Raw genomic sequence first — 23,611 nt, forward strand, 5'->3', positions numbered from 1 at the left:
ACTGGGATTTGTATCATTAAGATGCAGAAGGTCAAGACTTTTTGGATATGGTGTTGGATAATTATCTGTTTCAACATGTAAAGTCACCCACAAGGGGAGACAGTATTTTAGATCTTGTTTTTTCTAAGGAGGAAAATATTATTCAGAATATTCAGGTTCACGACACATTTAGTAATAGTGATCACAATATGATATCCTTCCAAATACCTGTTTGCACTATGAAAAGTGTTTCAAATAATAAATTTAGAAACTATAAAGTTGCTAAATTTCCTCAACAACTGTTGAACTCAAATGGAATTTGTTCTGCCAAAAGATAAATGAACTTATGAGTTGTTTGTTCCCCTTAGGAATAAGAAGTCTACTCATAAACCAAGATGGTGCAACAAACAGATTGAAAGAGCGAGAAACAAGAAGCTACGGAAATGGAAAATATACAGACATACCCATTGTCAACTTGATTATAATCAGTATAAAAGAGCCACTAATAATCTAACTAATATGATTCGAAAATATAAATTTAACCTCGAGAAAAAAATAGCCATGAATATCAAAGAAGCCCCCAAGGATTTCTTCAAGTATGCTCAAAGTAAATTAACCATAAAAGAATCGATAGGGTCCCTCTTCAACAATCAAGGATATGAAACTAGTGATGAGTCCATGGCAAATATATTCAACGAATTCGTCTCATCTGTTTTCACAGATGATGGATCAGAGGAGCCCCCCAATTCTTCACTAAAAATTAGCGAAGAAAAGCTTAGATCAGAACTTAAATCTTTAAATGTTAGCAAAGCCCCTGGAGCGGATGGCATACACCCTTACATGTTAAAGGAATTAAGTGACATCATAACACCTCCTTTACTCAACATTATCAATCATAGCATAGAAACAGGTGAAGTAGTCAAAGATTGAGGGTCTGCTAATATTTACCCCATACACAAAAGGGGCCTAAGAATATGAAGGAGAACTAACAACCTATTAGTTTGACATCTTGTGTAAGTAAAATTGTGGAAAAATTCTTTAAAGAAGCCATTTGTGACCACCTAACGAAACATAATATTTTAAATACATCCCAACATGGCTCTGTATTTGGAAAGTCTTGTTTAACTAACCTCCTCACACATTTGGAGCATGACACTTCCCATATCGACGAAGGTCACTCAGTTGATACAATATACTTAGACTTCTCTAAAGCTTTTGACAAAGTTTCACATAAATGTTTAATAGTCAAACTGAGAGAATCTGGCATTGAAGGACAGGTTTTAAACTGGATTGCTAATTGGTTAAAAAAACGACGTCAAAAAGTTGTTATTAATGGAAAAAACTCCACAAATGGAAAAAAGTGTTGAGTGGAGTCCCTCAAGGCTCTGTTTTAGGCTCAATTCTATTTACTATCTTTATAAATGATTTGGATACTAAAGCCACAACACACCAATGTTTTCTAAAACGGACAAAATTTGTGAAGAGTTCACTTTTTAGCATTACACTCACTATATAGAAAAAAATGTTTGGGTAACAACCAGGGCGCCATTCCGGCAATATGCATAGTTACTAGTTAGTTTGCAAATTTAACTTGTGATGTTTTGTCTTGTATTTTTTATAGTTGTTTTATTTGTTAAATATATATTAGCAACAGTATGGATAAGAGGAAAATAAGTGATCAAGAAAATATTGTACAAACAAAAAAGATTCGTCATGAGGAAAAAGGTGAGCAACAGTAGTGATTTGTATTATTTTGAGCAAAATACAATAAACCATCTTTAATACTACCAGTCTCAATCTATAAAAATCATTACTCAAACAAAATGTTGGCACAAACCAAATAGTTGAAATCAAGGCTGGGGAGCCGGAACTCCGGAATCAGACTTTTTTGCTTGAGCTAGGACAATTTTTTTTCCATTTGCGGAGCGTTGGAGCTATTTTTAATATTTTTGTTGAGCTGGCGACATTTTTATTCAGTCGGAACCATTCTAGAAATGTATAGAGTGGAAGGTATTAAATTTTTATTGCTTTAGCTTAAAAGAATATTAAATTTCTCAAATAAAAATCACTAAACAGTTTAATGTGACAAATGTAATTTATGTGCCTGTGCTAAAGGTCCTAAAGCAATTTTAAGAATACATCTATGTAGCCGAAGTTGGAGCCAGAGCCTTGTTTTTGTGTTTGGTGGCTCTTGAGCTGGAGACTGAAATAATGCTGTTTTACTGTGGCTCCCCAGCCCTGGTTAAATTTACTTTAATTAAAGCCTGTATATTAATTAAAAACTAAATTTTAATTTTTTGCCCTGACTAAAATTGTTCTTCTGGATAGATAGTAGTATAAATCTTTAATTAACCGAAATATCAATAGGCTTTGTGAGAAAAAGGAAAATCACACCATTTTTGATAACAAATATTGATGGTTTTTCTGCATGATTTGTTTTCACCTCTACAGAAAAATAACTATTTGGCTAAAAACTATTTTTTGTATTTAGACGAAACAAATCTCCTGTACGGATTATCTTCTTCTGAATTTTCTCAGTGGAAACGTCCATCATTAGAATGTCTTGATCCTTCAACAGATGTAATCATATTCCAGCAACTAGATGTAGACCATTACTTGGATGACAAGCAAGTTGCTGGCATGCCAATAATTGAAAGTGGAACTGCCCCTGTTGTGAGAATGTTTGGTCTTACAACAAAGGGACACAGTGTTGTTTGCCATGTACATGGGTTTTTGCCATATTTTTTTGTCAAAGCAATGACTGGTTTCAAGGTAGGCGTTATACTTTTCTGCAGCACACTTTGTGCCTTGCAAGATTGTCAAGTTTTCAGTTGAACATTATGTAAGTTTGCCAAATGACCTATTTGCTTTACAAATTGGCATTTATTGAAACATGCAAGACATACAAGATGTACACTATCCATGAGAGAACTGATAATTTTAAAGTATTTACATACTACCATTTTAATGGACTAACATGTAGCTAGCATGGTTGTAAAGTTAGGCAGTTTGGCAAAATTCAATGCTATGTAAAAAGTTAGCCATTATTTGCTTTTATTTTTTAGTCTTCCACTGGCTAAAAAGTTTGACATCTCCTGGTATGCATTTGTTCGCACAAAATTTTGGGCCCGTGCACAATTTTTTTAAAAAAAGTTTAAAGCAAAAATTTAAATGTTACAAATTCAACCTCCAGTCGTCTCAGTGCCCCAATTAGTGTTAGTGAGCTACATACAGAAAAAAGTGCCCAAGTTACTTTTATTTTTAACTACATATTGCCCTCATTGGAACTACATACCGCCAGAGAGAAGTATAAATAAGTTAGTCTACCTACATGTGTTTTTAAGCTTAAAAATTAAAAAAAGCACTTTGCAAGTTAAAACTTTCAAGCTTACTGTTTTGTTAAAACTTTACAACACAAAACTAATACACAACCAAAAACTATGTTGTCTGTTATGTCTGAAATCGGTCGACTAAATGAAAAGCCTGAATTTATGTCATTGTAAAAAGGGAAGACACAAGCCACATGCTTTATTTTAATCAAAATCAAAAAGCTGTGGACTCCTAAACACCAGTTCCCAACGTTCCATTTCTATGTAAGTTTGCTGAAGCTGCATGCTATAGCTGATAATTTAAAAACGTGATTGTTGTTGTTGTATTTGATGACGATTATGTGATATGTCGCATCGCTAAGAAGATCTCAAAAAGTTTTTCTTGCCTATTTGGCAGTTAAAAGTTTAATAATTTGGGCACTTTTATGTTTAATAAATTGGGCACTTTGGTGTTTAATAGTTTGGGCACTTTGAAAATACTGGATTAACTTAATAATTTAATTCTATAAATGTTGATCTTAAGGAAATACACTGTGAAGAGTTTCGACAATGCCTGAATGACTTGGTATTAAAAGAAATGCGTGGCAATAAGGAAGTAACAAAAGCTGTCTTCAAGGTGGAATGTTTTCAAAAACAAAGTAAGCTGCTGTTTAACTTTGTATACTCATTTTGTATAAAGCTGTAAATTAGCAGCGTTTAGTTTGGCACAGGCTGATTTGGACAACTAGATTTATTTTAGCTTTTTAAGATTAGACCATTTCAGTTTTTCTCAAATTAGATTAGAAATAGAATTACTGGATTTTTGAAAAACAAAATTTCAATTAGAATTGGAACTAGTTAGGAAGAATCTGTTTTTTTGTGGGCTAAGTTTTATACATTTTAGGATGGCCTATGCTTTTTAAACTCAAAAAATCACTTCCATGTAATTCTGACCTAAGGTTTTAGTTTGAATTTTTTGTGTTGAGAGAGTCTAAAAATTCTAAAGGACAAAGTAGCGTTTTTGCTACAATCCGAATTACATAAGAACCAGATTTAGAGCACACAAGCAATTTAGAAATTGGATTAGAATTATTCCAGTGAGAGCCACATAGACAAATTAGGACACTGGGTTCTGAACCATCTTTTTGCAGGCTCTGATATAGACTTGAAAAATCAATCATTGTCCCTTGTAAAAGACTTGATTATCCATTATATATATTTAAATAAATTTACATTTAATCCTAAAAAGTTTCAATTTCATGTTTTACTTGAACAATCATTAAGACTGTAGTACATACTCCCTTTCAAATAATATGATTCTCCCTTCAAATAATATGACTCCCTTCAAATAATATATGATATGGTCGACAATACAAAAACTAAATATAAAGGGAGGGTAAATGATGGATCTTTAAGTTTTTCACATGGCAGACTCATGTAGTTTATTTTAAGTATTGAAGGATCACACTGGTTTAGAATGTTAACCATTTGCAAGATAATTTTCTGCTTTGCCTAATCAACTTGAACTTATACATTATTGTGCAACTAGAATCAAGTCTAAATACATTTAGATTACCCTTCAGCAATCTTTAAATGTGACAAAACTATAAACCTTACTAACAGAAACGTAATGTGAACTGAATAGCACAAATCCATGCAAATTTGTTTTAATGTCAATGCTACTTTTCTTAATATTACCAGCATGATTTTTTATCTCTTCAGCAATACCATAATAAGTATTTAGACCATTTCTGAGTCTTTCTTTAAATGACTTAATATTTGTGGTTACATCTAATTACCTTTAATGCTTACCCCAGTGCACATTTATTCAATAGGTAGTTTTAAATAGATTGCATAATGTATTTTTTTCTTATTTGTTTTAATATAATTATTAGTACTAGACCTAATTTAACACTACCTTGGTATTTACCTGAAATGATGTTTTATAGACTCCCTTTTAAACTGAGCGTAGATAGGTTTACTAGTTTTCTGATTTATAAATAGTTAGGCATTACCTTACCTTCAAAAAGAGCCCAAAATTGTAGAAATCCAATGGGAAATGGGTGAGATATTAGCAAAAACACGAAATATATATTGCCACAAAGTGACAAAATCATGGCAATTTCAAAGTGTGATATCTTAAAAAGTATTTGACCGATTTTTATAAAATTTGAAACTTATGGTTATTTTGTCATTTGAAAAGGGTCAGGTTAGAAATGTCATTTAAATTGGTTGATTTAATATGAAATCACTCTAAACTTACTTAATTTTAACAATATGTCATGGATTATTGCTTAATATAAAAATAAATACTTGATTATTGTTCCAGATATGTATGGATTCAGTAGCAGTGGGTTGGGTACATATTTAAAAATCACAGTTGCTGTTCCAAGGCTTGTTGCAACTACCAAAAGAATGTTGGAAACTGGATTTCGAACTAGTACTTATCCTGAACACTGCTACCAAGCATTTGAATCTTTTATAGATTTTGAAATCAGGTACATTTCTATATAATATATATATATATGTTTTAAATAGTTTAAACAAAATTGAACAATACTCCAAAATAGTTGTATAAAGGACTTTTTTTAATAAGTGGCGATCACTGTGGTGAAACATTTATACTGCTTGCTTAAAATTCAGTGTTATGTCATCGATTTTCGGGCAAGCAGGGCTACTCTCGTTAATTAAACAAAATAGTAATAATTTAGAAAAAAAATATTGGATTTAACTATTCTGGATTTGTTAATGTGATTCAAAACCGTATTTTAGAAATACGTAGATATTCTTCTTACATTGCTAGTCATTACCCATATTTTTATCATCTAGAATATTTTAGTAATACAGTCCTTTTTTACTATTATATATTTTTAAAACATGCTATTTGCTTCAACAGATTTATGACTGACACCAACATGGTAGGGTGTAATTGGATTGAACTCAATGCAGGAAAATATCACATTCGAGAAGAAAACAACAAAACTTCCTCTGCACAAATTGAAATGGATATTATTTGGGACTCTTTTATTAGTCATGCGCCAGATGGCGACTGGCAAAAAATTGCTCCACTGAGAATTTTAAGTTTTGACATTGAATGCGCTGGAAGAAAAGGTTTGTCAACTCCAAAAGCAACTACTTTACAATTATATGACATTTTAAGTTATATTATTTCAATTTTGTGTAGGTATATTTCCTGTGCCAGAAGTAGACCCTGTAATTCAAATTGCATCAATGGTAAAATGCCAGGGCAGCAAGGAAGATGCATTCATCCGTGTCATATTCACTTTGAACAGCTGCTCAACGATTGTTGGTTCACAAGTTTATTCATTCAAGAATGAAAGTGACTTGTTACAGGTCAAAAAAAAACTTTTGTTTATTGGTTTAATATTTAAATAATTTTGTTGTTGAGATCAACTTTGCTAGTTTAAAATCATGTTGTAAGTTATTTAAAGAAAAGTCTACAACATTTGGACCACGCACCTATTTATGTAGCCCTAACAGGTTATATCAAGTAATTAAACCAACAAATTGTATTTTGTTGTTTTAACAGGTTTATTGGTATTGAAGGCATGTATTATTTCACATTACGTTCGCCAATTGATCAAACTGCCATTTAATTTAATTTATCCTACTGCGGCTACCTATTGTTACATCTAGTTTGTTTTTAGCTATTTTTTATAAAATAAGTTCTGCTTTGTTACTTTAAAATGGCAAGCTGAAGGCATATAAAATACTAAATTTTGGAAAAGAATTAGTTCAGCTTGTGATACTGGCTTCCTGGCAATTTAGTTATGCTTTGCAGTTTGTTGTGCACTATAAAGATAACTTTGGTTTTTATTTTATCCATAATGGCAAAACAGACTTGCTGCTGGTTAGTAACTTTTATTCCATACAAGTGTTCTGTCAATACTTCCTTAATTAAGAGATAACTATTGAATTTGACAAACAAATTTTTGACATGTTCTTGTTGACTGCACAACAATTTTGTTATCCACAGTATACTTTCAGAATTCAGTCTGGCATACTTTTTTGAATTATCTTGTGAAAGTACTACAGTAGTATATTTAGTATAATATTTTATCAACTTTTTTGCAGGCATTTTGTGATTTTATCACTGTAGTGGATCCTGATATTGTCACAGGCTATAATATTCAAAACTTTGATTTGCCTTATCTTATTAACAGAGCAAGTCACCTTAAAGTTGTAAAATTCCCATTCTTAGGAAGGTTAGTCATTGTGTGCCAATCATACATCAGCCAAATAACCAAGACTTGACCTTTTTTTTCAGAATTAAGTCAAGTGTAACAAAAATTAAGGAAACTAAGTTCCAGTCAAAACAAATGGGAAGTCGCGACCTTAAGCAAATTAACATGGAAGGAAGAGTTCAGTTCGATGTACTTATGGTAATAATTTTATTATATGAGGTCTCTAAGAGATACAGTCCACAGCAATGTTTAACATGGAACCCCGCAGCCCACATGGGACCCACATTGTACTCTCTTTTTTTTGGTTTGTTTCTATGTTTAGTACCATCTAACTGTTGTTTTTTTATGTTGTCTCATTTATGTAACGAAATGGGCGCAATAGAGAAAGGTTAAGAAGTACTACTCTACAAATATTTAAGCCCTAAATTTAAAAATTTTATCTTGGAAACTGCTCATGATAGAAGGCCTTGTCTTTTATTTTTATATTATGTGAAGTTCCTCAATTTGTAAAAGTCTAAAAACATTGGTTTTGGTCTTTAAAATTAAGCATGGAACAACCCTTGTATTGCCAACACACAGGCGTTGTTACGGGAGCAAAAGTTGCGATCATATACTCTTAATGCTGTAAGCTTCCATTTTCTTGGCGAACAAAAGGAAGACGTTCATCACTCGATTATCACGGAGCTACAGAATGGAAATGCACAAGTGAGATGCACTGTCTGATTTATGAAGAGCTAGCAACTTTTATAAATGTATTACAATTAAATAAATATAAATGTGTTTTCAAACAAATGCAGTTCCTAAAAGTACATTTGAGAAACCACTGTTTTTATATATATCTACATAATAAAAGAGAAAGTTTGTGAGACGTAAGATGTAAGATGTGTGTATGTGTGTGGCAAGATGTTCGCACAGTCGGTGATGATTATAATATGAAATTCGAGCAGCATTGACGTTGCGCCGCTTTAGTTCAGTGGTAGAGAACTGGTTTCGTGAACCAAAGGTCGTGAGTTTCAGTGATTTGTCACTTACCAAGATTGTGTTTAAGCACGTATCCCAGGCCCCAAGCGTTAGTTAATTTAATATAGGTATATTTAGAAGTTTTTGTGTTTGGCGGAGTTTAAGTAAAAGATAGTCCAAAAAAAATAAAAGTAATTATATTTCCTTAGTAAGGTAAAATTTTAATGTTTCCAACTAAGACTATTATGTTTAGGAACTTATTGATGCCTGTTTACGCGTAAAATTTAGGTAGAGTTCACAAATTTACGAAGAATTGAATTTTTATTTTTAAGCCGTTTATTAGCGATAGTGATTGAAGCCAAAGCCTAATGACTTCTTACAATGTGTTTACCCACGCAATACTTCGCAGAGTTCGCGAAATATTGCGTTTATTGCAGTAGTTAACAGTAAGCATTTGTTTTTTCAATGAGGATTTTTCTCACGTTTGACGCAGTTTAGCGCCGGGATTGCGTATTTGCTTAACATGACGCTATCAAGCAAGTCTAAGCAATTGCTGCTGCAACCTAAAGTTTTACGTTTGGGAGTTATTCTCAAGTGACAAATGTCACGGGTTTTCGTTACTTAAAAGATGTATTGCATGCTTAGCCAAGTGTTGTGCGCTATAGTTAACCGACTTCACATCACATGATTTGAAATTTCTATTTAGTGACACTCAGTTCAAACGTTTAGGCATAAGCAAATTTGTTATGACATTTAAAAAAATATGTTTGCATTATTTATGTCATATACGAAGATCTTACGAATAACCGGTAAATATTCTTTTTAACCTTGGCAACGCCGGGTATTTCGTCTAGTATTATATTTTAACAGTAATTGATAAAAATTACTAAAATAAAGTGTGTATAAGCCTTATTGGTTAAAGGAGAATGATAACCGACTTGACTAGGTTAACCAATACATTTTACACAGTCAAGACGGCGCCTTGCTGTATATTGCTTAAAAGATGCCCTCCTACCAATTCGCCTGCTTGACAAGCTCATGTTTATCATCAATTATATGGAGATGGCCCGTGTAACTGGAGTTCCACTCTCCTACCTTCTCACAAGGGGTCAAAGCATCAAAGTTATTTCACAACTCCTGCGTAAGGTAAAACTATGGAATACTTCCTGTAATTGGATTTACTCCTCCGAAGTTAAAAGTTGTGACATTTGTAATAACTGATTAAGTTATACATTATAGTAGCCACATGTTTGACCAAAATTACAATAATGGGTCTTCATTTGGTTCATGTCTCAACTGCAAATGCATGTCTCAGACGACAAGTGCCGACCTCCTGATGCCAGTGATTCCGACCAGCAACAATGATGAGTTTACTGGTGCCACGGTTATTGAGCCAATCAAGGGTTACTACAATATACCAATAGCTACCCTCGACTTCTCATCACTGTACCCTTCGATTATGCAGGCACACAATCTGTGTTACACTACGCTACTGAGAAAGGTATCGTACTTTTTTGCTTAATGCCGTTCTATTTTTTTGAACAATGTAAAACCACTAAAAATGTACACATTTCTTTTGCAGAATTGTAAGGAACGTGAGAAATTGTCTTCAAACGATTACATTAAAACGCCATCCGGTGACTACTTTGTAAAGTCAAGTGTAAGGAAGGGGCTTCTTCCAGAGATCCTGGACAGTTTACTGACTGCTCGAAGAAAGTACGCCCTGATTTGATAAGTTATTTGTATTTTGCTCTTAAAAGTGGGAAGTTAGGTGTCAAAAACTGTTGTGTATCGTTTGATATCCTTATGAGTAACTGACGTCGTGTATGTTGTTGGAGAAAAAAGGTACATTGCTTCGGGCCGTTGACCCTGTAGGTTTATAATATTTATAATTCGCTAACGTTACTGCGTCAAAACTATCACATAAAAATACCTTTGGAGTTCGGAGGAAGATTGAGTGATGTACAATGATCTAGGTGTTTTTTACATAGCGATTTTCATTACGGTGTAACGCACCAAACTTCCCAAAATAAAATGTTAAAAAAACTATTCCTCTGCCTAGATATACAGCTGCTCAACGATTGTTGATTCACAAGTTAGGAAAAGGACAATAACACAGACGCGTATTGTTTTTGTTGTGTAAAATAGGCCATGAGCTTACGGGGGATGGTGCCCCCCAAAAAAAAAAAATTAAATAATAATTGTCAACAAAAAAAAAATTTTTTCATAAGGCATGATATATTAGATCGATTTAGGGTTATATGGGGGGTTCTGAGTCCGAAAATGCCATTACTTTTTCTGAGTTGGCTCTAGTTTTTGAGATATGGCCTTTTCCTATATACCATGAAAAATGTATGCTAGTGAGCAACGAGTTAATAAAAGCTGAAGCCATGTGAAGCAGCTATTTAATTTTGCCTTAATGTTGAGATGTCTGGTACAAATGTCTCGCTTGGGAGGTAAAACAGGCCTTAGAATACTCTCTCTCTCTCCCATAAAGCAGTAACATACGTGAGCCTAAGAATCGCCATGATGATTGATATTTTTACATGAATGACGTGCCAGGTTGGACCGAAACAAGAAGAAGTCATGCCACTACCCCAACATTGACTCTGCTTTACGGTCAGTTGCACACTGCCCTGAAATTCCTGTTCCCGTTTTTATGTCCCTGCCAGATTTGATTTCGGATAAAGCTACGATGTTGGATGTAGTGGAAGACGAAGATGGCAATACTAGCAACTGCAGTGACACCGACTCTTCAACATCTTCATAAATGCAATGTAAACCGAAGCCTTTTACTCAAGATCAGCTAAACGACCTAGTTCGTGATTTAGGTTTATCTAAAGAAGTGTCTGAAGTCCTGTCTTCTCGCCTCTGTAACATTTTTGATTCGGCAACAAACATAACGTTTTACCGGGTCAGAGGAGAAATGTTAATGCAGTTTTTATCCTAAGAAGATTGTTTCTGTATTGTAATAACATCGAAGGACTTCGTTTATCTATGGGTCTACTTGAATATAAACCAGAAGAATGAAGGTTATTCATTCACAGCTCCAAAAAAGTTTGAAATGTGTGCTACTTCACAACGGAAATAAGTTTGCCTGTGTTCCAATTGGCCTCATAATCGTTTTAAAGGAGCACTATCAATCTACCAAAGTGTAAAGATGCTCCTGAAGAATTTCTTATAGTGAGCATAACTGGAAGATATGCATAGATTTGAAAATGGTCAACTTTGTCTTAGGACATCAAGGTGGCTACACCAAGTATCCCTGCTTTATTTGTTACTGGGATAGTCGGGTCGCTGTTCAACACTGGATTAAAAAGTAATGGCCTAGAAATGTGAATAGCTTGTGCATGGAGAACTGTTTTTTTTTCACAAATTGTCGTCTTTCTTGTGTAGGCTTAGGCATACTGGTGGACGGTGGTATAGGAAGATTAGTCTCACAAATTGCAATATGTTAGGAGACTCAAGGAGAGTCTGATAAAAATACGAATAAATGGAGCAGTTTTTGTATTTAATATGTGGAAAAGAATAGATATATGTAGCACTTCTTCATCTAGGTAATCACATTGTGTCTTTATCTTTCGCTCATTCTTTGTTCTACGTACAACCGAAAATTTTACTTTTTTTAGAGCTTCGATTAGTTTTTTTGAGCTACGTGCGAAAAAAGTATCTCGATTAGTTTTATTTCAGCTACGAAGGGCCAAAACTGCCAAAATGAAGTTATTCCAGCTACAGTGCAAATAAAAAAGTGCCCTAAATACACTTTTTCGAGCTCCGAAGGAATAGAAAAGTTCCCAGATTACGTTTCATCTGAGATACGTTATGCAAAAGTGCCTAAATTAAACCAAAAAACAAATACATTATGCTATGGGCTCTTCGTGACTATTGCATCCAATTGAAATTAGCTACAGGCGTTAAATTTGTATCTGGTATATTTTTGTTTCAGTGCAAAGGCAATGATGAAAGTGGAGACCGACCCCTTTAAACGCAGCGTGTTGGACGGTCGCCAGCTGGCGTTAAAGATCAGCTGCAACTCTGTGTACGGCTTTACCGGGGCCCAGGTCGGAAAGCTGCCGTGCTTGGAAATTTCTGGGGTAAACTATTAATAAAACGATTCTTCGTCAACCAAATATTTGTTAGGTATTTACGACGGTTAACTCTACCTTTTGGTTTCTTGACACCTTAGAAAAACAAACGCGACAGGGAGGCACTTTGTGCATTATGGACATCTAGAGCCATGTATCTTTTAGAGTGTTAGTTATACAGTACACATTACTAAACTTGTACCGATCTAGAAATCATTCAAGAAACGACATTCTTCGTTGTCACGAAGTTCATATTACGTTCGTGCCAGTTTTGCTTTAAATGCATCTTTGTGGTAGTAGTGAACAAATCCTATAAAGTTTAACAAGAACAGGTCAAAACAATGTCCCAATATTTTACTCCCAAAGAAACTAGTTTTATCTATTTGGCAGACGCTCTTGCTGATTGGTAGACACCCGCCCGATTATCGAGTGCAAATTTTAATTCCATATTAACCCCGATAAATGTGTAACAACTTGAAAAAGGCTTCACCGCTGTATTCCTAGTTAGGCGTGTATATCATGATTGACAGACTTACATAACTTAAGATTCGATTTATGAATTGGTTACAAATCCTAGTACTTTGGTTACAATCCTAGTACATTTTTTTCACAGAGTGTGACTGCCTTCGGTCGACTAATGATTGACCAGACCAAGCAGCACGTCGAGTCGCAATACACAGTTGATAATGGTTACGAACACAACGCTAAAGTGATATACGGAGACACGGACTCTGTGATGGTAAAGTTCGGAGTTTCCACAGTAGCTGAGAGCATGAAGTTGGGGCATGAAGCTGCCAAGTTCGTGTCTGAAAAGTTCGTTCAACCCATTAAGCTCGAATTCGAGAAGGTATTTTATTTAATTAACGGTTTTAACTTGTACAAACCTGTTCGATTTCCACTTTAAAAATACTATTTGTTTTTTTTATAGCTATTACAGATATAGTCGACAAAATACCTTTATCAGCGTTTTTAGCAATGTTTGTGACCAAACGGAAACCAGCTACTACTCGTTCTTAACAATATATGCTCGAAAACACACAATGCAACCACTTTGACACAGGTGTATTTCCCTTATTTGCTGATCAACAAGAAGAGATATGCTGGTCTTTATTTTTCATCAAGTGCTGAAAAGCACGACAAGATGGACTGCAAAGGAATTGAGACCGTACGAAGAGACAACGCGCCACTGACTGCCAACCTGATTAACACGTGCTTGCAGAAACTTCTTATCGACAGGTTTAGTTTTTTAATTTTGCAAATGTACACGTTGTCCAAAATAGATGTTTTTTTTTATCCGTTAAGTTATACTCAATCTTCCACTTACTAAAAAATCGTTACTACTTGATGACTGTGTTGATTGCTGTAATAAGACTTGTCATTTTTCCATTGCATTTTGGCAGAGATCCCGATGGCGCGGTTGACCACGCGAAACAAGTGATCTCAGATTTGTTGTGCAACAGGATCGATATATCACAGTTGATTATCACTAAAGAACTTACCAAGACTAAGGAGGAGTACGCAGCGAAGCAGGTAAGTTAAATATGGTTATTCAATATTCATTGAATATTATGAATAAATCGTTATTTTTGGTCCGAAAAACTTGTTTGAAATACTATAATCGTGTTTTGTTGAATCATAACTTTAGAAACTTTTGTTTTGTTGAATCGTAACTTAAAAAAAATCAAAATGTTAGAATTAAATGACCAAACGGACCACTGGTGTAAAACGATGTTGTTGTTGGGATAAACGTGTGTCATGTATAATATTGAGAATATTTGTTTAGTTCTAAAGAGTTCATCAAAGCATATTAACACAGCGTTTATAATCTAATTAAGCTACAAACAACGCGAGGTTAATCTGGGCAGATGTGGCGGCCACTCTTATAGCAGTGTGGTATCCAGGGGTGGTGACCTTAACCTAATGAAACCAAAATGAAACGCAAAATGCTATCTGTCGTTCCTTGTTTACACCTGGGTCGACCGTATACTGGACATTTTTCTCCGTGGAACTCCTTTCTATATTCGTTCAGGTGGGCTAATCGTCAAGTGTGCATTCGATAATTAATCAGTGAATACAATAGTTTACTCTGTACGCGGAAGAAATTTTGCAATTAAACAGGAGTTTATGTGTACAAAATAAAAAAGACAGTAACAATTTACAACACTAAATCAAGCCATGATCCCTTTTTCTCGCTTAAAACGTCTAAGCGCAGTTAATGGCTGTCGAGTTTGCGCTAATATCCGGTGTTGGTGTAACAACGGCCTATTTACCTGAAGCAAAAAAGTGGTCAAACTTTGACTGTCATGCGCCTTTCAGAGTCCCCATCTTTGTGAAATGATAGTAACCTCAAAAATTATTCTCTATAAGCATGTTCTAATACCGCAAGTGTGTGCAGTTGATGCAATTAGTTTGCCGTCAAACGCAGTTTGCATTTTAGCTGACTTGGCGCACAGCGGCGGTACAGGTTTTGCGGTAATCGTGGCATTATACTTCGGTGAAACGATCTTGTATTGCAGCTGGCGAAATAATTTAGCGTAGTGCCGTGCTTAGAACTTAGGAAACTGTGTTGCTGATAGTGTAATTGTGGATGTACCAAAATCGATCACACAGATTTTGCGTTCGTTGATTAGGTTTTCAACTGAAGTGCACTAAGCGGTTTCACAGCTGGCGCCTGACAAGTGTCGACGACGCACCTATTCGCTTTGGGTCTATAGGTTCGCTTTCTCTGGACGTTAATTGACCGTTTATTTTTAGGGTATCCCTTTTTTATGACGCCAATAACGTCAGCAGAAAAATAGGGTAATTCCCTAATTTATAATTCCGGCACCCCCTCTGGACTTCTGGATGCGCCCCTTACTCTTAGGGCCTACCTACACAGCGCACGCGCTAGCGCAAATACGCAGGCATACAAACAATCTACAAATAAATACAGTTTGTATTTTTTTTTTTTAACTAAAGACAGGTTTATTATCATGTATACCGGCCATGTTCAAATGGCGGATCGCGATCCGGTTCCGGATCTTTTAAACGTTTTGTGCGGATCTTCTAATGTAGTCTTGAAAAAATAAACTTTCTACAGTGTCTTATGTGAATACCAATTGTCAGTGTTGATGAATTTTGTAAAAAATCCGGCATAGAACGAGACTCACAAATGCTAATCTTTGTGAGCGTTTGAGGATATCAGTAAGCGACAGAAAGTCTTAATTCGATGCTATTGTAAAACCTGAAGTCTAAAACAGGGGTCGGCAACTGCGGGGGCCGGATGCGCCCAGCCAATGTAATTCATTCGGTCCACCGCCTCTTTGACAAACTGGATACGAGTCCATTTCAAATACTTTTTGACTATTTTAACTAAACGTAAGTGCGAACAATTTTCGCGCTTTGCGCGAATGATCTTTCTACGTCCAACTTGTTTACGTTTTGATGCTGTCTTTTGAACTAGATCAGCGCTTCGTTGCCCTTAACGGAAAACGTATTCAAAAATATTTGACATTTTTTAACATTTTTTATTTTATGTAATAAAAACGAAATTTAAAAGAAATGCCGGTATACCTAAAAAAAAAATCGCGCTCGCTTCGCTCGCCACGTGCAACCCTACTTGCAAAGGTTAACAAAAACTAAACAAGGTTAACTATGAAAGTTATCGCGTTTCTTCAAAGTAGTTTTATTACACTTTTCATTAGTAGTATGGATGACGACGTTTGGGCTCGAGTTTTAAACCAAACAAACGCCTTTATTCGCGCTTTGCGCCAACATTTTACTGCCTCGTTAAATGTAATTAAACACACTTTTAAGTAAAAAAAAAGATCCGAGGTCCGCCTGATTAAAAGTTGTTCTAACATTTTAATAACACAACTCTCAGTAAGTTGTTTCTAACATTTTAATAACAATTCTCAACATTTTGTGCGGCCAACAAAGATCTTTCTGAGTTTGGTGTTGAACCGCTACTAGAAAAAGGTTGCCGACCCCTGGTCTACACCAACTCATTTTTTCTCACTGAAACAATATTGGTGCTGTAGCACACTTCACTTTTGACTTTTACAAAGTTATCAATATTTTGTAGGGTACATTTACATAAATAAAGCACCATAAAAATTAAAGCGTGTCCAATATGTTTACTATTCGCATTTGGTGGATCATCATATTGTCAGGTTTGACTGTGGTGGATCATGGCAGAAATCATTTGAACAGCCCTGATGTATACTATTATACAATAGTTGTTCCACCCCCAAAAGTAACTATTTGCAATATTTATCTCAACTACATATTATATAAGAATGACTAAAAAAAGTTTAAAACAATGTTTACACATCTTTACGGTTACGCCTGGGGCATTAAATATGACCTTTTTGAAAGATTGTGGAAGGCGACAACCTTCTGAAATGATATATTTAAAAGTTATTTTTTGATACAATCGTGTTTTCTATTAATATTTGTCAGGCCCACGTGGAGCTTGCAGAACGGATGAAAAAAAGGGATGCGGGTAGCGCCCCACAGCTCGGTGATCGGGTACCATTTGTGATAGTTTGTGGCGCAAAAGGGCAGGCTGCCTATCTGAAGTAAGTGAAATACATTTCATAAAAGTTATCTTTGTTTTTTAATCAGGGTGTTTTGATTTTGGCATCAACATTTTAGTTTCACATATACTGATTTTTTTGATTTTTTTCACATTTACTGATTTATTTACTCAAGTAAGATTTAATATATTTTATGTACAATATTAATAAAGCCGGCTGCCACAACTTTAAACTTGGATGTTGCGATTAATACATTAGCTGTAAAAATTATAAAAAATAAATATGTCCTTATTAATTTTTTAAGCGCAATTGTCTTAATTAAAGTAAGAGCACGCAATAATCTTCTTTCTAAATGCAGACTTTACTACCTAGAAAAACCCATTGAGTTTTACGACAAAACGCAACGCAGCTTATAAAACGATACCGATTTTCAAAGGACTCTGTATTCTCTATATTTCGTTTATTTAAAAGCTTTTTGGAAGGACCCGCGGGAACATGGCATTTCAGTTGTTATGAAATTACTTATTGCGCAAAAAATTGTTGCCAAAAAAACATTTTAGGAACAAGCCATGGACGGTATTTTACTGCAGCTAACAGCATCGTTTGTCGTATAACAAATATAATATACGAATGTTAATTGCAACCAAAAAGGTTACGCTTAAGAAGCGCACTGTTTCGAACAAAAATCATTCACTAAGGTATGAAAAACAAGATGCCACCCATCTGTCGAAATGCACATTTGAAGTTTTTAATACTTTTCTGGCTGATTTTTGTTGGAAACGGTGCGCTTCTTGTGCTTATTAAATTTTATGGTTATATCGTCGGCGGAATGTGTTTTGTTGGAGGGCAAGATTCTGTTGTTGAAAAAAACATACAGATTAAAAAATAAACTAGACGGATAGTAAGAACAAAATTACAATGTTTTTTGTTCTTTTACATTTTCTTTAAACGGAAAAACTAAGGTCAAAGCCGTCTGCCATCCTTTAAGCCTTAGATGCGAATTCTTCAAAGATTCGTTCACGTAGGCGACCACGATTTGTAGGCGCTCACCAACCACAAACTCTCTCTTGTGTGCGAATTCGGAAAGATTTGTAGCGTGTTTTTCAGTTATTGTATTCGCAACACGCGACTTGCATCTCGATGGCGTCCGTCGTTTTGCGTGTGAGGTCTATTAAACTACGCACTACCAAAAGATTGTGATTTTTAGCGCCTACGATATGTACGCGTTTTACACTTAGCAGTAACCAGTCTCACCCATCGAATTATAATTTCTTTAACTGTCCTAGTAACTGCCGAATGTCTTTCTAGGTCGGAGGATCCAATTTACGTTTTGGAAAACAACTTGCAAATTGACACCGAACATTACTTAAAGCACCAGCTTTCTCTGCCTTTACTGAGGATCTTCGAGCCCGTCTTGGGAGAGACCAAAGCACAGTCGGTTTTATTAAGTATGTGTCGTGACCTCATTTCATTAAAGTTTATGATCTGGACGTAAACATCAACTTTTTACTTAAAATATTATATTTAACTCTGTCCATAGACAATCCTGTAAGACTGTGGACAGGTAGAGTACTTCACTTAAAAAATACACCAATTTGTGCCAAGTCTGATATGATAGTACAAAACTGCAACGTTTTTATTTCAAGTTATGTATTATTATCGTGGGTACGGTTATTAAAGGAGTGCCATTGTAAACTAGAAAATGCTATATGTACTCCTATATGTACTGTTAGCCACATCGATTGAAAAACACGGTTATGTGTGTTGTGATACATAGAAAGCATGTTTGCGTCTAAAACGAAGGTTATATTCACGGTGATACGTCTTGTGCGACTGATGGCGTTAACGCCGTCAACAAAATTATGTCGCATTAGCTTAATGTGGCAGAAATAGTATGTTGTTGCTGACAACTTACATTTTTGGCATATAGTAAGATTCCTTAACTGTCCTTGGGAATCCCTTGTATCTTCGTTAGAAGAACACTGCTAATCACTATGCTTCACAGAGGGGGATCACACTCGAGTGAAGAAGGTAGTTGCGTCTAAGGTTGGAGGTCTTATGGCGTTTGCAAAGAAGAGAAGTACTTGCATTGGATGTAAAGCTATCTTGCCACATGATGGTGCGGTGTGTAAGCATTGCGAGCCGAGGGAGTCTCAGATCTACCAGAAAGAGGTTTGTGGACCGTCTAGAGCAGAGGTTCCCAACGTGGGCGGTACCGCCCCCCTGTGGGCGTTGGCGAGTTCCAAGGGGGCGTTTTGAGTCTTTTCATGATTTGGGGGGCGCTGAACGCACATAAGGGGGCGTTACATGAAAGTACTTATATCAAAATTTTATGAAAAGTTCACATAAAAATAGTAACAAACAGCACTGTAGGACGTAGGTAACTTTTAACCTTAAATGGCAACTTCCGTACTGCGAACTTGTAGTAGTTTCCCGACCATTGTTACGTAATAATTGGCTTCCTTATGTAAAGCTGTTGGTTGTTGTTGCGTTTCACCGTTTTATACGCGGCAAAATGTTTGTATATTTAAAGCAGGGGTCGCCAATCTACGGCCCTCTACCCGCCGACTGTTTGACAACTAGACACGAGTCCATTTTAAATACTTTTTGATTATTTTAACTTAGTACGGGCGAAAAATTTTCGCGCTGCGCGAATGATCTTTCTACGTCCAGTTTGTTTACGTTTTGATGCTGTCTTTGGACTAGATCAGCGCTTCTTTACCGTTGGGACGTGGAAGGCTGCCAAGTGTGTCGCGGACAAACGGAAAACGTATTCAAAAATATTAGACATATATTTTTTAACATTTTTTATTTTTTCACCAATGTAATAAAAACTAGCAGGAAATTAAAATGAAATGCCGTTATACCCCCAAAATATGGCGCTCGCTTCGCTCGCCAGGTGCGCCCGGACTTCAAAACATTAACAAACAGTATTACACTTTTCATTATTAGTATGGATAAAAAAATTCGAGGCCCGCCTGATTCACAGTTGTTCTAACATTTTTCTTAGTTAACATTTTGCGCGGCCCACAGTGACATTTATGAGTTTGGTTGGTTCCCGCGACTAGAAAAGGATTTAAAGTCTTGGTGCAGAAAGATATGATTTTTTCCTGGTAATAACATAACCTGGTGAAATAATGTATGTATAAATTCCAATAGTGAATGTATGTTAGACAGCCTTAACTATGACTGAAAGCTTATCGAAACGAAAGTGAAGACAATATGATGTTAGACAACGATTAGTATTATAACACTCTACTGTAAAGCAAGAAGAGGTGGGCGATATGAAATAATACTGAGCCCAAGGGGGCACTAGTGTAAAAAAGGTTGGGAAACACTGGTCTAGAGCAGTGTTTCTTAAACTGGGGGGCGTGTGAGGTTCACAAGAGGGGTGCGAGAAATTGGCAAACTCTGTATGAATTATGATTAAACATTATGACGAAGTGATATTTCCCTGCTACTAATACTCGAATTAAACATTTAGTATCCAAAAAACATTACATCCTTCGCATTAATGCAACTTACATGGAAATAAATTGCTGTTCTGCTTTATCTCTTTTGATTTTGAAACAAGGTGGGGTGCTAGTTTTGTTAAAATTGTAAAAGAGGGCGTGTCTCAAAAAGTTTAAGAACCTCTGGTCTAGAGGACGTTAAAGCTTTAAACCAGGGTGTTTTAAACTGAGGGGCGACCCCGCCCCTGAAGAGCTTACCCAGGAAAGGGGGCACTATCTCATGTCCCCTAAACTATCTTTTTGCCACATTTTATTATAAAGACGTATTTTTTGCCCTTTGTTGCCTATTTAAAAACTAGTTCGCCCGAGATCTGCAGGCTTCTTTGTAATTAGTTGTTTTCTGACTTGTAACATCATCTTTAGAAAATGTCATGCCCCCAGGCCATGCCCAAATATTACGTCTGTAACTTACCCCTATACAGTTCATAATTATGATATAACAAACAACTTATAACGTGATATAGATGCTGATTTACATAATACCATTGCCAAAATAATGTTTGGCTAAAGAAAGCCAACGATGTTTATATTGATGGGGGTGCGGCCTAAAAAGTTTAAGAATCCCTCCTTAGACAGACCGACATCATGTATTTAATGTTGGATATGTCAGGTCTGAACCTAAAAAAAACAATTGATAATCATGTTTGTGGTAAAATGATGAGTATACCATACAACGGTCATGTTTAAGTGGCGGATCGCGATCCGGTTCCGGATCTTTTTAACGTTTTGTGCGGATCTTCTAATGTAGTCTTGAAAAAATATAATACTTACTTTTTGACTATTTTAACTATACGCCTGACCAAAAAACGTTTGAATAATATACTTTAAAACATCTCCTGTGCATATTTTAAAATGTGTTTCAGGTTATTTAAAAAAAAATTCGAATTGATAAAGTTATCAAATTCATTCGAATTGATAAAGTTAACCTACTATTTTAGATTGCCAAACTCTCAGTTTTAGAAGAGAAATTTTCTCGTCTGTGGACGCAGTGTCAACGATGTCAGGGTTCCTTGCACGAAGATGTAATATGTACCAGGTAAACGAACTGATTTTCATCGACATTTTATTAATATGTTCATTATTATGCTTTTTTATTATGCTTTTTTATTATGCATATATTTCTTTGCAGTCGTGACTGCCCGATCTTTTACATGAGAAAGAAGGTGCGACTTGACCTTGGGGCTCAAAGCGGAATCATGAAAAGATTTGGTGTTCCATCGTGGTGAAAATTTAAAATCTCGTGCTTTGATACATCTTGTTACTCTCAACTTTATTAAAAAAAATGGAGAAGTCGTCCAAGTTTGTTACTGAAACTTTAAGTTTTAGCGTAGAAAGTTAAAAAAAAATAACGAAACCTAAAACTATAATTTGAGTGCATGCTAGCCGCATTATATGAAGACTTTAAATTGCCATAAATATGAACTAAAAGTATAAAAACCCAAAATAGCCATTTTAACAGGACAGTTTTTGTTGAATTAAGTTATTTCTGCAGATTTTGTTAAACAAGTCTCTGATATACTTACATATACCAAATTTTGCTATCGGCAGTTAATAACATTGTAACTAGAAATATAGATGTCACACAACCCAAAAAATTTAACATTTGAAAGTACTCGAGGCACCTTCCTTTCCGCTTGTAGGTATATTTTTGGGCACTGTAAAAACAGCAGTTTTATGAGCGCTGTTAAACAGCAGTAATCACCATCATGATGTTGGCATTAAATCGTCCTTTTCACGCTCCCAATCTCTAAGCTTCCAACATGTTATCAACGACGTAACTAAATGGTCATGTCATGCCTACATTTTCCCCAAAAGTTCTCTAATACTGCTTGCCTAATAGGGTTCAGCCTTTCTTTCAAGCCATTGTCGAAAAAAGCTTTCTGATTTATTCTAATGAGCCTTTGAACTGGCATCAGTTTTCTCAGCCCTAAATGTTTCTTTCAGATATGCAAAACCTATTCCGCCTGGATCCATAGTTTTCAGTTTCACAATATTTTTCAATTGGCTAAGCCTGATATGAACCGGGTGCGGGTATACCGTTTCAAGATCAATTAAACATATTTGCTTTACAGGTTAACATTATAACTCCCAATTTATTTATTTTCTTGTGGAGGCCAAACTTTTACAAAATTGTGATTTACGTCCTGGCGGCTGTCCAAAAAGCATGTGTGTTTTTTTTTAGCTTAACGGGAATTTTAAGAGAGGAGATATCACTTTAAAAAATCTCCAGAGATTTTCCAGTTACCTGAATAATATACCAGTTCACAAGTAGCCTACTTCCATCGTTTTGTATGTTAAGCCATGAGCCTGAATAGCCTCTAAATCGAATTTTGTTCGTATTGTAACTCGGTGGTTCCAAACGGGGATGCGCAAGGGTGCAAAAATACTGTAATATAAACATTTAATAAATTAAATACATAACCAGTCCAAGACACAAATCGATTCATAATTAGAGTAAGTCAACTTCAAATGAAGTCCTTGTCATAAAAATAAAGCGTTAAACTATTAAAATTGGTAAACTAGTCAGATTATATGAGCATTAAATAAATTAAAAAACAACCAAGACGCAACATTACCTAGTCAATTTTTACATGCAAAAATTAGAATAAATAACCTAATTTCGGTAAAAAAATGATCAATGAAAACATCTTGCTTTTATTGTCATTTCACCCAAAAGAAAGTCAAGTCAAGTTATTTTAAAACAGTGACTTTTTCATTTAAGTGCACTTACGTCAAGTTATTGATTTAAATTATTACAACACTTCCAAAAACAATGAAATTTTTAAGGATTCAATGTTTTGCTCTATTGTCTTTCTTCTTTAAAATTTATGTTAATTGGGTTTATTGGTTCAAAATTATGAACGGGTCCTATTTTTTCGCTATAAAATAGTGTGGCATTAAGTTATTTGAAGGTTTCTACGCCTATAGCGACAGTAAGCCCGTTTATATGCACCTTTCGCGGGCAGATTAGATTAAGGTTCATCCGGATTAAAAAGTAATCCGCTCCAGCGTCGCAATTACATGGCGCGAAATTCAAGCCAGCTT

General features: G+C 35.3%; 1 protein-coding gene and 1 pseudogene across 1 annotated transcript; both read left to right on the forward strand.

Moving 5' to 3' along the window:
• The first annotated feature begins 1,602 nt into the window (after positions 1-1,602).
• Positions 1,603-21,854, forward strand: LOC146160398 (DNA polymerase delta catalytic subunit-like). Its single transcript, XM_083383445.1, has 21 exons — positions 1,603-1,704; positions 2,471-2,751; positions 3,832-3,946; positions 5,617-5,785; positions 6,184-6,398; positions 6,472-6,641; positions 7,383-7,513; positions 7,576-7,690; positions 8,072-8,197; positions 9,422-9,598; positions 9,768-9,953; positions 10,035-10,168; positions 12,399-12,546; positions 13,151-13,384; positions 13,598-13,773; positions 13,938-14,067; positions 16,978-17,096; positions 18,363-18,502; positions 19,060-19,226; positions 21,505-21,602; positions 21,696-21,854. The coding sequence occupies exons 1-21, from the start codon at positions 1,635-1,637 to the stop codon at positions 21,790-21,792; spliced, it is 3,198 nt and encodes a 1,065-aa protein (XP_083239571.1). The 5' UTR covers positions 1,603-1,634; the 3' UTR covers positions 21,793-21,854.
• On the forward strand, positions 10,880-11,482 carry LOC146160399 (uncharacterized; annotated as a pseudogene).
• Positions 21,855-23,611: the final 1,757 nt, after the last annotated feature.

The sequence above is a fragment of the Ascidiella aspersa genome, chromosome 3 (assembly GCF_963924565.1).
Source record: "Ascidiella aspersa chromosome 3, kaAscAspe10.2, whole genome shotgun sequence".
NCBI lineage: Eukaryota > Metazoa > Chordata > Ascidiacea > Phlebobranchia > Ascidiidae > Ascidiella > Ascidiella aspersa.

Bases quoted from the DNA above. Each gene is read 5' to 3' on its own strand.
- LOC146160398 (XM_083383445.1), top strand. From the start codon at position 1,635: ATGGATAAGAGGAAAATAAGTGATCAAGAAAATATTGTACAAACAAAA. The intron at 7,514-7,575 runs GTTAGTCATTGT...CTTTTTTTTCAG, and splicing joins AAATTCCCATTCTTAGGAAG to AATTAAGTCAAGTGTAACAA. The intron at 9,954-10,034 runs GTATCGTACTTT...TTTCTTTTGCAG, and splicing joins ACACTACGCTACTGAGAAAG to AATTGTAAGGAACGTGAGAA.